Source organism: Periplaneta americana, chromosome 10 (assembly GCF_040183065.1).
Source record: "Periplaneta americana isolate PAMFEO1 chromosome 10, P.americana_PAMFEO1_priV1, whole genome shotgun sequence".
NCBI classification, from domain to species: domain Eukaryota; kingdom Metazoa; phylum Arthropoda; class Insecta; order Blattodea; family Blattidae; genus Periplaneta; species Periplaneta americana.
In genome coordinates this window covers 93,761,461-93,774,166 of record NC_091126.1, presented here as the reverse complement: position 1 = coordinate 93,774,166, position 12,706 = coordinate 93,761,461, and the positions used below count along the sequence as shown (strand labels likewise).

General features: G+C 36.1%; 1 protein-coding gene across 2 annotated transcripts in view; it reads right to left on the bottom strand.

Moving 5' to 3' along the window:
- Positions 1-11,870, bottom strand: part of Alg10 (alpha-1,2-glucosyltransferase Alg10) — a 33,259-nt gene extending 21,389 nt beyond the window's left edge. Inside the window, exons 1-2 of one of the 2 annotated variants that reach the window (XM_069837937.1) lie at positions 11,527-11,870; positions 3,881-4,069 (exon numbers count right to left, since the gene is read on the bottom strand). In XM_069837937.1, coding sequence (XP_069694038.1) covers positions 3,881-4,069; positions 11,527-11,706 — 369 coding nt within the window. In that variant the 5' untranslated portion in view covers positions 11,707-11,870. Of the gene's footprint in view, positions 1-3,880; positions 4,070-5,922; positions 6,038-11,526 lie in introns of those variants that run through there. The other variant, XM_069837938.1, reaches the window with a different exon arrangement.
- Positions 11,871-12,706: the final 836 nt, after the last annotated feature.

Below are 12,706 nucleotides of genomic sequence, written 5' to 3'. Positions count from 1 at the left end.
TTTGAAAATACTTACACTTTAAATATACTGAGCAAAGCTTTGAAACTTGCTTCACTATGTGACAAGTCTCGACAGTGGTCAACAAATTGTTACTCCTGACTTAGTTGCTGTTTCAAAGATTGAAAACAAGTAAACCATACAAAGTTCGTGTATTGTAATGTTGGAAAATTCAACACAAATATTGTCCACTCATCTGGGCTGTGATGACCTCGATTATCTGTCCATCAATTAAACGTGCTGTGAACTAGCTGTCACCTAAAAGGGAACGAGATTTTTAAGCAGTGCAGGATAATGAGAGCAATGATATAACATTCATCTAATTTCTGAATTGTGCCTTCCATGATTACGTAACTTCGAAGCACGTGTAATTTTCATTCAGTTCTCCGTCAAGAATAAATAAACACTTTAACTCCCCTTAGGGCTACCATAAAACAAGTCACTGAAATATTTCTTAGTTATTACTGAGTTTAGAATGGACATAGGCTAAGTTAAAAACAAAATGAGTTGTAAGGAAGTACACAAAAAATAACATATTATTTAAAGACAGATAACCGAGTTCACGCGCACGCACACACACAATCCCCCCCCACCCATACACACACGGCAACTACCTCTGACTGAGATACTAGCAGTACATCTTAATTGACGTGTGTCAGAGGAAGAACAATTATTGATGCATACATCGTATGTCTGGTTAGTGAAATATGTTACTAGTCAGTGATGTATGTAATGAAGGAGGAAAGAAACTAACCACTCTATCCCATTATCTTCTGACTTAGTTGCCTCATGAGTGATGCATTATTGGTGTCACGATGTTCCAACCAGTCTTTGAACTGTTGACCAAACAACATACAGAGTGAATATATTTAACTGTTCCAAAATTACGCAGTAAGGAAAGGGTGCAGAGAGTTCCCTATTGAGAGGTTTGACATAGCAAACTTAGGATCTGTGACGTCATTTTAAGGCAATAGGTGCTTAAATGTGTGAGAGCGGAGCCTGAAGGATAGATAGCTGATATATATTTTACTGTCAATATTTGAATCGGCATTGTTCAAGATCACCTAATTGGTCCTCATCATCTACTGTCTAACCAGCAACATTTAGTTGATGTTCGTGTAAAGAGTTTTCTCTGTGTTACTAGAGGAAGTATCCTTAATTTTATCCGAGAAATAATGTTGCAACAGCACAATAGGCCCTTATCTCACTTCACTGTGGCTGTCTGTGACCACATGGATGCTATGTTTCCTTTGTGCTGGATTGGAAGATGACGTCCTATTCCATGGTCTATGACGTCATCTGACCTGAACCTTGTCGACTATATCCTCTGGGTAATGGCCTAGATCATATATACTCACGATTGTTCTGCATTATAGGCTTTTATGGTAACAACTTTTGTCAGGTTTACTATGTTGCCATCTAGTTGTTACATAAGGAGTCACGTTATAACTCCCATTTGAATTGCATTAGCGACTGTACTGCCATCTCGTGTTCGTTTACGGCAGACGGGTGGCGATCCTGGTGGTTGTTCTCTTCAAAGTGCAACCAATTTTAACATAGGAATGAGCAATCTATATGTGATCTGGAGTAATGGTCAACAGGAAAATAAAATGAAGGAACTGCAGTTATTGCACAAACTGGAAAGTATGGAAAATGAAGAAAATCATTGGCATAGATTAATACCGACCAGCCCAGCTAAACAGAGGTTAAGAGAAGATCAGAATTAGAACTGGGACAAAAAATACGTGACATGTGATGGACAGTCTGTTCAATCAGCAGTTGTGGTAGAAAGTAATTATCATAATAAGATTGTTGACCAGATACGTGTAGACAATGACAGAGAATTTCCTGAATTGAAGAATAAGTACTTCATGTCAGAGGAAATGGGACAGAACCAGGAAATGCTGAGATCAAGAATACATAAGAAGAAAACACATGTGAAGAAATCAGATAAGAGCAGCTTAAGTACCACAAGTGCAATGAAATTTAGTGACATGAGTAAAAATTCAAGTGATTCGGGAAGTGAATTAATTACCTTCGTGGGAAGGAAGGTCAGTGCCGAGAGGGGAAGTGAAAGTATTTCTGTGTGTGCAAGGGCTGAAATGGGGAGAAGTGAAGAGAAGAAAAAAGAAGACGGGTTTATGACAGAAGTGATGTGTCTAGTCCAGTGGTGATTGAGGATATAGCAAGTAGATTAAATAATACATTTGAGGTGTTGAGTAGGAAGATAAATGAGAAGATAGAGGTAATGAAAATAGGAGAGGAGGATGGTGGAGAAGGCTAGCAAGGATAGTGAGGCATAGCATATACAAAATAAGTGCGATAGAAAATGTAAAGCGCTTAAGAAATAAACATAATAATGATCCAATTGAATAATGGCGTAGTAAGGATTAGCAACAAGTATTATTAGAAACAGTGTGTGTTCGATATAAGTGAACTGGAAATCAAAAAAGGAGTTGTAAAAGTGTCAATTTTGAATGATCTAAATTGTCTTTAGGTTTTAAAAGTGGGAATATTGATCAATTTAGATGGGGACGAAAGTAAGAGATTATAGTAAATAGTGAATGAGTGTAAGGGAAAAAGGAGGATACAATAATGAGGGAATGTAAGCATGAGATATGAATCTAAATAGAAGAGTGTCTACAAAAGTATATCTGTAATGAATGTAATTGTGGCACCGGATACAAAAATGTGAGGTCCACATTACATGGATGTATTTTTATTTTAGTAGGTTATTTTACGACACTTTATCAACATCTTAGGCTATTTAGCGTCTGAATGAGATGAAGGTGATAATGCCGGAGAAATGAGTCTGGGGTCCAACACCGAAAGTTGCCCAGCAAACATGGATGTACATGTTGACATCAAATATATATCATATATATCCTCTGGGTACTTAAAATCAATTGTGTATGAAACCCCAGTGGATAGTAGATGAATTAGTTGTTAGGAACATGTCAAGCTGTGATGTGATTCAAAACAAACCAGGGATCTTTGAAAGGACATGGCAGAATCTCACACATTATTCCAATGATTGTATTGAGGTTGCTGGCTGACATTTTTTTGAAGATTGAAAGTAATCAATAAAAATAATGTTCAATATTTATAAGATCATTCATAAAAATCCTCACATTTCCTTAATTGGCTCCATAACAATAAGTTCCCTATGTCAAAATACTCAGTAGGCCACCCTCTCCTTTCTGTATAATTTTGGCACGGTTAATCTCGATCACTGATAAATTTGAAGCACGTATGGCTGCATTAAATTGTTGTAAGTTTCTTCTTCATTCCTAAACTCAGTCAAAAGCAAAATTCATTTCTGAATTTTCTGTCCACTCATGAAACAATGTTGTGTTTATTTTATCATGTAATGACGTCATATAACTTAATCTTGCCACTAATTTTCAAAGCATAATTTTTATTTGATATTAAGCAATTCGGACATTTCTATGAACTTTCTTTGGCACCTTCTTATCATCCACGAAAGTAAAGTAGGCTATATAGAAATTCTTATTGCCAATAGCACACGTTTACATCTCTTATCATTAACAATAAATCAGACTACTTGGCAACAACTGACCAGACTACACACAAAACAAGTCACGTCTGCTATATGGCAAGAAATATTATAACAGGTTTCTCTCCAAACATAATTGATGGTACATCGTGTATAACATTTAATGTAGGCCTATGTTAATCAAATGAAACTCTTTCCATATGTAGACTCTCATGACAAAAACAAAATTCTAATGTAAATTCCTTCAAACAGAACAAAATCTTTGAATGACGAGTAATTATGTACATTTAATAATTCCATAAGCATTTTTTATTTCAATCTTCCAAATATTTTTCCACGGAAGATTAATTCCAACATTACACTTACCTCCCTTTCTGGACGCAATCTCCTCCGAATGTTATATATAATGTAAAAATTTGCAAAGCATGCAAATACATTTGTTAAACGTAATGCATATATTCCACACAATTCCCACCTCAATAGTGTGGACAATGGCATGAGAACACCGACAGAGAGAAGATAAAGCCCAGGTAATGTCGTGATTTTTCGATCCCACTGAAACAGCAAAAAGAAATATTGACTAAGTAATTCCACTTTCAAATTATATTAAGCACAGGTATGTACTGTAGAACAAGGATTCTCTGTAAATTCTATACTATACTTCGCACGAAAACATGACGACCTTCCCTCATCCCCTTCACCAGTTAACTGCAGGCACGCGCAAGGGATAAACCCTTAGCCGAGTTGCCAATTCTTGAAGTCATTGTGATTTGCGAACGTTTTTCAAACTGTGTTCCGTGAAACTGCGATTTTCAGAAAGACTATATTATCTTTGTAAATATACCTTAATTTATAATTACTAAAACAAAATTGGTGTAAAAATGAACAAACTTATTTTAAAAACACTTTATATTTATATTTTCACTAACATGTTTTGCCTAAATAAACAAAAAAATGCAGACTTCTATAATAAGTGTTAAATTCTCATGTTATTGAAGTTCCAGAATTTTATACTTAATTAAGAATGTTGCGCCGGTAAAATTTTCTGAAACTGTGATCATTGAATAGTTATAGAATTTATAGTACAAAAGAGTAAAGTTGGATTTTATCAGCTTCGCCTTGGGTGATAATTTCCACAAACGCATAAAATCTGTTTACTCTAGTGTGCTATACAATATTTTATTCATTACTGGTATGTAAATTTAATTTTAAATTGTAGGGCTTTTCTTTGTAATGTGTTGTTGACGAAGAAGTTCATATATATTCATTTTACTATTGCTAATATGTTGGTTGTCGTGTAGAGAGTGATTTAAAAACATTTAATTCACTGCTGTAAGTTAGAAAAGTTTTAAGCACTGCTGTGAATAATGTCATTATTTAGGTTGCTAAGGACGGTGTTGCTGTTGGCGATATCTCTTTCGCGTACTGTTCACATACTGTTCGGCGAAGTAAATCACGTATAAAATCGTCTATCTTACCGAATTCTGTTTTAATTTGTTTATTTTCTCTTTAGTTGGTGAACCGTAATTCTTAATTTCTATGCCCATATATCCAACTCCGCCGGTTGCGTCCAATGTTAAGTGGTTAAGATTTATACTTATTAAACTGCCTGAACTTTCGATTACTTTATGGATAGAATTTCTAACGTTAGACACAATTTTAACACTTTGTTTTCTTAGCTACGCTCCTCTGCAAATAAGATATTCTGTTTTCTTCGACGGTGTTATTTGTTGTTCTTGTCATGATGGTCCTGGATCTTCAGGTGTATCAGGAGGCCTGGCTGCGGATCATCTGCTCCAACACTCATTAATCATGGCCGGAATAAATTAGACATATTGAAGCGCACAACGGTATAAAACAACACGTCGACAAAGACACTAAAAATGGGTGAAAGCCAACAGGTAGAGGCAATGACTACTAGATTTGGCAATGCTGGGATCTATTGTATTTCTGCCACGCGGCTAGGGGTTGAGTAGAGGATGGGGGTTTATGAGGGATTACCAATTCCAAGAACAGAAGCCGTCATGTTTCCGAGCCAAGTATATATTCCATTACATGTATGAATGTGATACAAGTACCGGTGTAATGAAGGTAATTTGTCATGAGCGTAGTATTATACATAAATGTTTCATTACTTATTTTTACTTGTCACATAGTTACACATTTTAAAAATTATTCCAAATATATTATGTAATGCATTTAATTTAGCTGTAATAATTTTGCCTTTTTTTTTTCTTAAATGCATGATCAAATAATTACATAAACGTTGGTGTACTTATATTTTAAACAACGTACAACAGATGATAATAGCAATAAAGAGCATCCCAAAAGCATGTGTGTGAATCATTACAAGAATGCTTTTGAATTATTACTATTATTTTTTTAACAAATGGCAGGTATTGACTTACATCATTCACCATATGAAGTCAGATATGTAGACCAATTTACTGACAGAGTCGTTGCCCAGGGTGCACCATAGGAGGCTGGTCTACACTACACCCATAATGAGATGATTATGGAGATTTGTTGAGATGCCACAGGGGAACCGGAGCTTCCAAGAGAAAACCTCTGTGTTACATGGACCACGGGCTTGTCCAACACAAGATATAAATCGGGTGTACACCAAGGATCGAGCCCGGGACCATAGTATTATAAGTCCAGCAGTCTAGCTGCAAGACCAATGTGGCTGCAATTGGAGTGTCCATTTACAAGTTTTTTTTTTTGTTTCATAAACAAAAGTTTTACTTACTTACTTACTTACTTATGGCTTTTAAGGAACCTGGAGGTTCATTGCCACCCTCATATAAGCCCGCCATTGGTCCCTACCCTGAGCAAGATTAATCCAGTCTCTATAATCATATCTCATCTCCCTCAAATCCCTTTTTATATTATCCTCCCATCTACGTCTCGGCCTCCCCAAAGGTCTTTTTCCCTCCGGTCCCCCAACTAACAATCTATTTGCATTTCTGAATTCGCCCATATGTGCTAAATGCCCTGCCCATCTCACACATCTGGATTTAATATTCCTAATTATGTCAGGTGAAGAATACAATGTGTGCAGTTCCGTGTTGTGTAACTTTCTCCATTCTCCTGCAACTCCATCCCTCTTAGCCCCAAATATTTTCCTAGGCACCTTATTTTCAAACACCCTTAACCTCCGTTCGTCTCTCGAAGTGAGAGTTCGAGTTTCACAACCATACAGAACAACCGGTAATATAGCTGTTTTATAAATTCTAACTTTCAGATTTTTTGTCAGGAGATTAGATGACAAACGCTTCTCAACCGAATAGTAACAAGTATTTCCCATATTTATTCTTCGTTTAATTTCCTTCCAAGTGTCATTTATATAATATGTTACTGTTGCTCCAAAATATTTGAATTTTTCCACCCTTTCGAAGGATAAATCTCCAATTTTTATATTTCCATTTCATACAATATTCTCGTCACGAGACATAATCATATACTTTGTCTTTTCGGGATTTACTTCCAAACCGATCGCTTTACTTGCTTCAAGTAAAATTTCCGTGTTTTCCCTAATCGTTTGAGGGTTTTCTCCTAACATATTCACGTCATCCGCATAGACAAGAAGCTGATGTAACCCGTTCAATTCCAAACCCTGCCTGTTATCCTGAACTTTCCTAATGGCATATTCTAGAGCAAAGTTAAAAAGTAAAGGTGATAGTGAATTTCCTTGCTTTAGGCCACAGTGAACTGGAAAAGCATCTGACAGAAATTGACCTACACGGACTCTGCTGTATGTTTCAATGAGATACATTTTAATTATTCAAACTAGTTTCTTGGGAATACTAAATTCAATAAGAATATCATACAAAACTTCTCTCTTAAACGAGTCATATGTCTTTTTGAAATCTATGAATAACTGATGTACTGTACCCTTATACTCCTATTTTTGATCAATACCTGTCGAATAAAAAAAATCTGATCAATAGTTTATCTATTACTCCTAAAACCACACTGATGATCCCCAATAATTTCATCTACATGTGGAGTTAATCTTCTCAAAAGAATATTGGACAACATTTTCTACCACGTCAACAAAAGTGATATTCCTCGAAAGTTACTACAGTTAGTCCTGTCCCCCTTCTTAAGGATAGGTACACTTATGGACTCCTTCCATTGTTCTGGTACAATTTCCTTTTCCCAAATAGCTTATAAATTTCGCTAGATAATGTGCTTCCACTCTCTTGCATTAATTCTCCTCGAATTTGATCAATACTTGAAGACTTGTATTTTTTTCAAAATTTCTATCGCAATTTCGACTTCAAAAAGTGTGGGTTCGGATATATTTATATTTGAATTTCGTCCCGATCATTTATATTTAGCCTGTGCACATTTAGTAGTTGCCCAAAATAGTTTCTTTCCATCTGTTCAGGATTGAATGAGAGTCTGCAAGCAAGTCACCATTCTCACCCTTGATCATGTTTACCCTTGACTGAAATCCGTTCTTAAATGTCTTTATGCCCTTATATATATATAATATTTCTACCTCATTCAATTTTTTCTTCAAGTAATCTCTCTTTTTTATTCCTAAGTGTACGATTTGCTTTCTGTCTTTCACTGAAATAATTATCTCTATTTGGCTCAACTGGATCCTGTAAGAATTTCAATTTTGCCATTTTCTTTGTTTCTACTATCATGGAACAATCTTCATCAAACCACATTTCCTTCTTCTTAATTTCATAATAACCTATGCTCTGCTGAGCTGCAATTTTGATATTATCTCAGATATTTTCCCACATGCTAATAACATCTAGCTCTTCCTCAACTTCGTCGGAACTTGCTAAAGCGGCAAACCTATTTGAAATTTCGACCTGATAATGTTGCTTAGTTTCCTAGTCCTTTAATTTCGGAATATTTTATCTCCTAACATTAACTTGTTCCTCTACTGATAGTCTTTCTCATAGTTCTCCAATCAGAATTACAATCTGCTCCCCTGAAGGTTTGAATGTCTACTATACTACAGTAGTATGTCTTCACTTATCTATCAAGATGTGGTCTATCTGGTTGTGTGTCAATCCATCTGGAGAAGTCCAAGTATATTTATATATAGGCCTATTCTTATGGGGGAATGTTGTACTTCTGACAATTAAATTTTTTGATGTGGCAAAGTTGACTAACTTAACGCCATTATCATTACTAGTTATGTATAGACTCTCTTTTCCAACAGTCGGTCTAAAAATATCCTCCCATCCTACTTTAACATAGAAATCTCCCAATAATTTTCATGTTATATCTAGATAACTCATCAAAAGCGTGTTCCAATTCCTCTTAGAAGCTATCTTTTATACAGTCGTCTTTCTCTTCTGTGGAGACGTGAGCATTTATAACTAGGATATCGTACCATTTACCCTTAACCCGCCAGCACACGCACATTATTTTATAGTGGTAGCACACGCGTTGGGTATTTTTTACTCCAAAATAAATAAAGTGTTACTAACAACAAAACATAATTAATACTGAAATGCTATAATTTTATAATTGTTAGGAATATTTTAAAGTAATTTGAACACTTTTTTTAATTTAAGAATTAATCATATGAATAAGTTACTAACTTTGAGTGAAAGTCTTCCACAGAAAAACACCACAATATTATAATCTTTATCTCAGTGCTAACACAAATGTAAAAATAAAAGAAAAAGTATTTATAGGCGTCACTCATACACTCACTCACTATCACCACTTCCGGTATCAGCTCACTCCTCGCAAAAAGGCACCGAATGTACCTTACAAATCATCTTGTTGCACCTATGGCATGAAGTAGTAGTTTTACGATCCTTCTTCCTAGGACATACCTCACATCGACTTGAGGACATATTCATTCGTTTCTGTTTTGGTTGGGTTAGTTCCTACACACCATTCATTCTTCGAATAGTGGATCTGATTTCCAAAGGCAAATTCTTCAATGTCAACCGATGAGCCAAATGATTTTTCACCAATCCAAGAGCCAGTTCCTTCAGAAATGATCGGCGGATGATTGGTCCGCAAAAGAAAGAAGAATCTGTTTATTCCCATTGTTGCTGGAAACAAAGGAATTCCTGTTCCATCAGTTGTCCACAAATCTTTAGCGTTGAGTTTAGCTGACCTCAGTGCACCAGCAAAATATAACAGACCAAAAAGTGCTTTTATCTCAGTCTGATCAGTTATCGAAGCATGTCGTTTGCGAACGAAGTTGTTCTGGATAGATCTGATGTAAATATTTGTGTACTTGACAATATCATCTATGATGTTATCATCTATTAGACACGACCAGGTTTCTAATGGTAACTTTGCTTGGCGAGCTTGTCCCTTACAGCCCGGAAGGTGAGTAACTATATTGCACGCTCTGGTCTTAACATTTCGAGGTGGTACACTCTTCCTCCAAGAAGTCCCGTCTTTACCTTTGTAAGTAGTAAACTGAGATAGTGGAGCGTTGTCATCACAGTCGTCATCACTACTCTCTGCTACCTGTCCCTGTTCCTGTTCTGTATCGGTATTATGTTCACTTTTCGAAATATGATCATCTACATCTTCCGATTCACCTTGAATAATTTCTTGTTCGTCCTCTTCATCCAGCCAGCCTACTATTTGACGACTTTGTCTAGACTCTAAGTCCATTTTGAAATGTAAAACACAAATGGAACACTATGAAAATTATTCGCTACTACTGCTTCTTAAGCACACGCGCGGGGTATTTCTTACCCGGTCTTTATATAAACATGTGTAAACTTGTGCAGCCACAAGAAAACTAACTCAATCATACGTACAACAATGCACAAAGATCTGAAAGAAAGATACTGAAAACGCGGGATGAATTTAAAATTGATGAACAGTGTTGCCAACAAATAAAATAACGCCTGGGTATTTTTTACCCCAGCGCGTGTGCTTACGGGTTAAGTACTAAATACGACAACCTGTCACTGATAAATTCAACCTTTTTTACTACTGATTTTATTCTTTTACGAACAAAGAAGGCTGTTCCTAATTGGTGATATTGTTTCCTTCCCCATAACACAACAAGTAACCTTCTATTTGCGATATGCCATTCCAATCTAACCTAACCTCTTGTACTTCCACGAAGTTTATTCTATATCTACCTATTTTTTTGCTACTAATGTTAACCCTCCTGTACTATAAAGACTAGTTAAGTTACGTTCCAAGTACCAAATCTCATAACCTTTTTCCTTTGCCAAGGTCGTGCCAGAGAATCAGTCCCATTCCGAGGCTTATTGTATGGTTTCGTAACAAGCTGTTTTTTACGGTGATGGGTTGTTAGCCCTTCGCCCAACCCCCAAACTGGAGGACCACCCCTTATCGGGTGTCCACCACTGCTTATTCAATATATTCGCAGCTACCTTCCATATCTGGAGGGTGTCTCCTCTATCCACAACCTGAGGATGCGCCATGCCGTGGTGATAGGGACTCACAATACATGGAGTAAATCATGCATAGTAGAAACAACAGCAAACCTTGGTTAGATCTCAGTTTAGGTGTGTGTATATTAATCGAAAATTAGGGGCTAGAAAATATTGAGAATATGACGCATGTTTATATGACATTTTTTCCGATTAATACACACACACCTAAACTGGGCTCAAACTTAGGGGAAATGCCGCTGCCCCTGTTCGGAAGCGCGCCCAAGCCAAGCTCCAACAGCAGCTCAATAGCATAAATTAAAATATCGCTCTTGAAGAAAATCCTGAGAATATTAGCAGTAAAACAAAACAAATTAAAACGTTGTAGTTCAAAACTTATGCGTGCAGTGTAACCCTGTGGTCATGTGTCACATACAATAACTCTTTACAATCGTCATTAGAGGTTAGTGATGAACGTGTAGAAACAAATATTCATTTTAAATATCACCCAAACGTCAACATAATATAGGGTTTCCATTCAAGTTTTCTGTTTTGCCTCTGAGTGTTATGATGAGAAAAGAAAATGTGAGATAGGGTAATATATTTTCGGTAAAGTAAGAATGTTGTCTCTTACAGCAATCTACAAGCTTTTTTACTTACTTCGTTAAACTGTCCCCTGCAGAACTTTTCCGCTTGCGGAATATGAAACACTTCATCAACAAAAGGGATCTTCTGCACTTCATAAATCATATTGAAAATGCACAAAGTAACAAGAACAAACAATGTTGTTACAAACAAAATTGCACATTTTTCCGTTGCTAATAATGTGTTGTCCTTCATTGCTATCACTACGTATAGCCAAACACTGTCTTTAAGTTTACAGTAATTAAATAAGACATACAATGTATACTTAAAAAAATATAAAACTGGAATAAAACTGATACATGAACACACGACATGTATTTATCTTTTTTACCACCATGCAAACAATACACAGTCTCCAAGCAGTGCAGCCAACTCAATTCTTAAAAACTCGCTACGATCAAGTGTCGAAACCGCTAAATTGCTACATTGTCAATGTAAAAATATAATTATTTACCGCTATGAGTGTTAAAAAAACGCTCAATCCCTATATGAGCAATACAAATTTCATAGATTTTATCCAACGCGTTAGAAAGAGACTCTTTCTAACGCGTTGATTTTACCCTCTAAACTGACACTGAAGAACGCTAGATCTAGCGGGAAAACCACTGAATTAGCTACAGTATTGCCAATACGTCAAATCAAATGTCACCAAATAGTAATACAAAAATCATCAAAATATGAATTTTATTCATTTTACCTCTGATGAGAACAGGGATTTTACTTATGTGGAAGCATTTGTGTTAAACTACAAATAAAACATACGTCCCATTATTTAGAAATTATAATTCTACCTTGGGACATTTCCTCTACTCCCGCCTCCTCAAAGACGACAAAATTGTCGTTGTGGGCGCATATAACTGTAAGCCCTGATCAAGGCTGGTCCTGTATACGAGCCTTGAGCCCTGATCACATATATAACAGATTGACAATCCCACTGCCATCGTGATCTAAACCAGGCCGTAATGCAGGATGTGTGACGTCACTCGATGGGTCGGGCTTTTCTATTTGAGTATACGGAGCTGAGTGAAATATATTACTTTAATGCGTGTCAGTGCTCAATTTTATTTAGTGTAATGTGTGTATAAGATACGTTCACTTCTTATTGCATAATATGTTGCAGAAATAATTACAAAACTGTGTTATTTTAATGTGAACGGAGTTTTAAATGTTAACATAACCTGTTTGCATCAACATT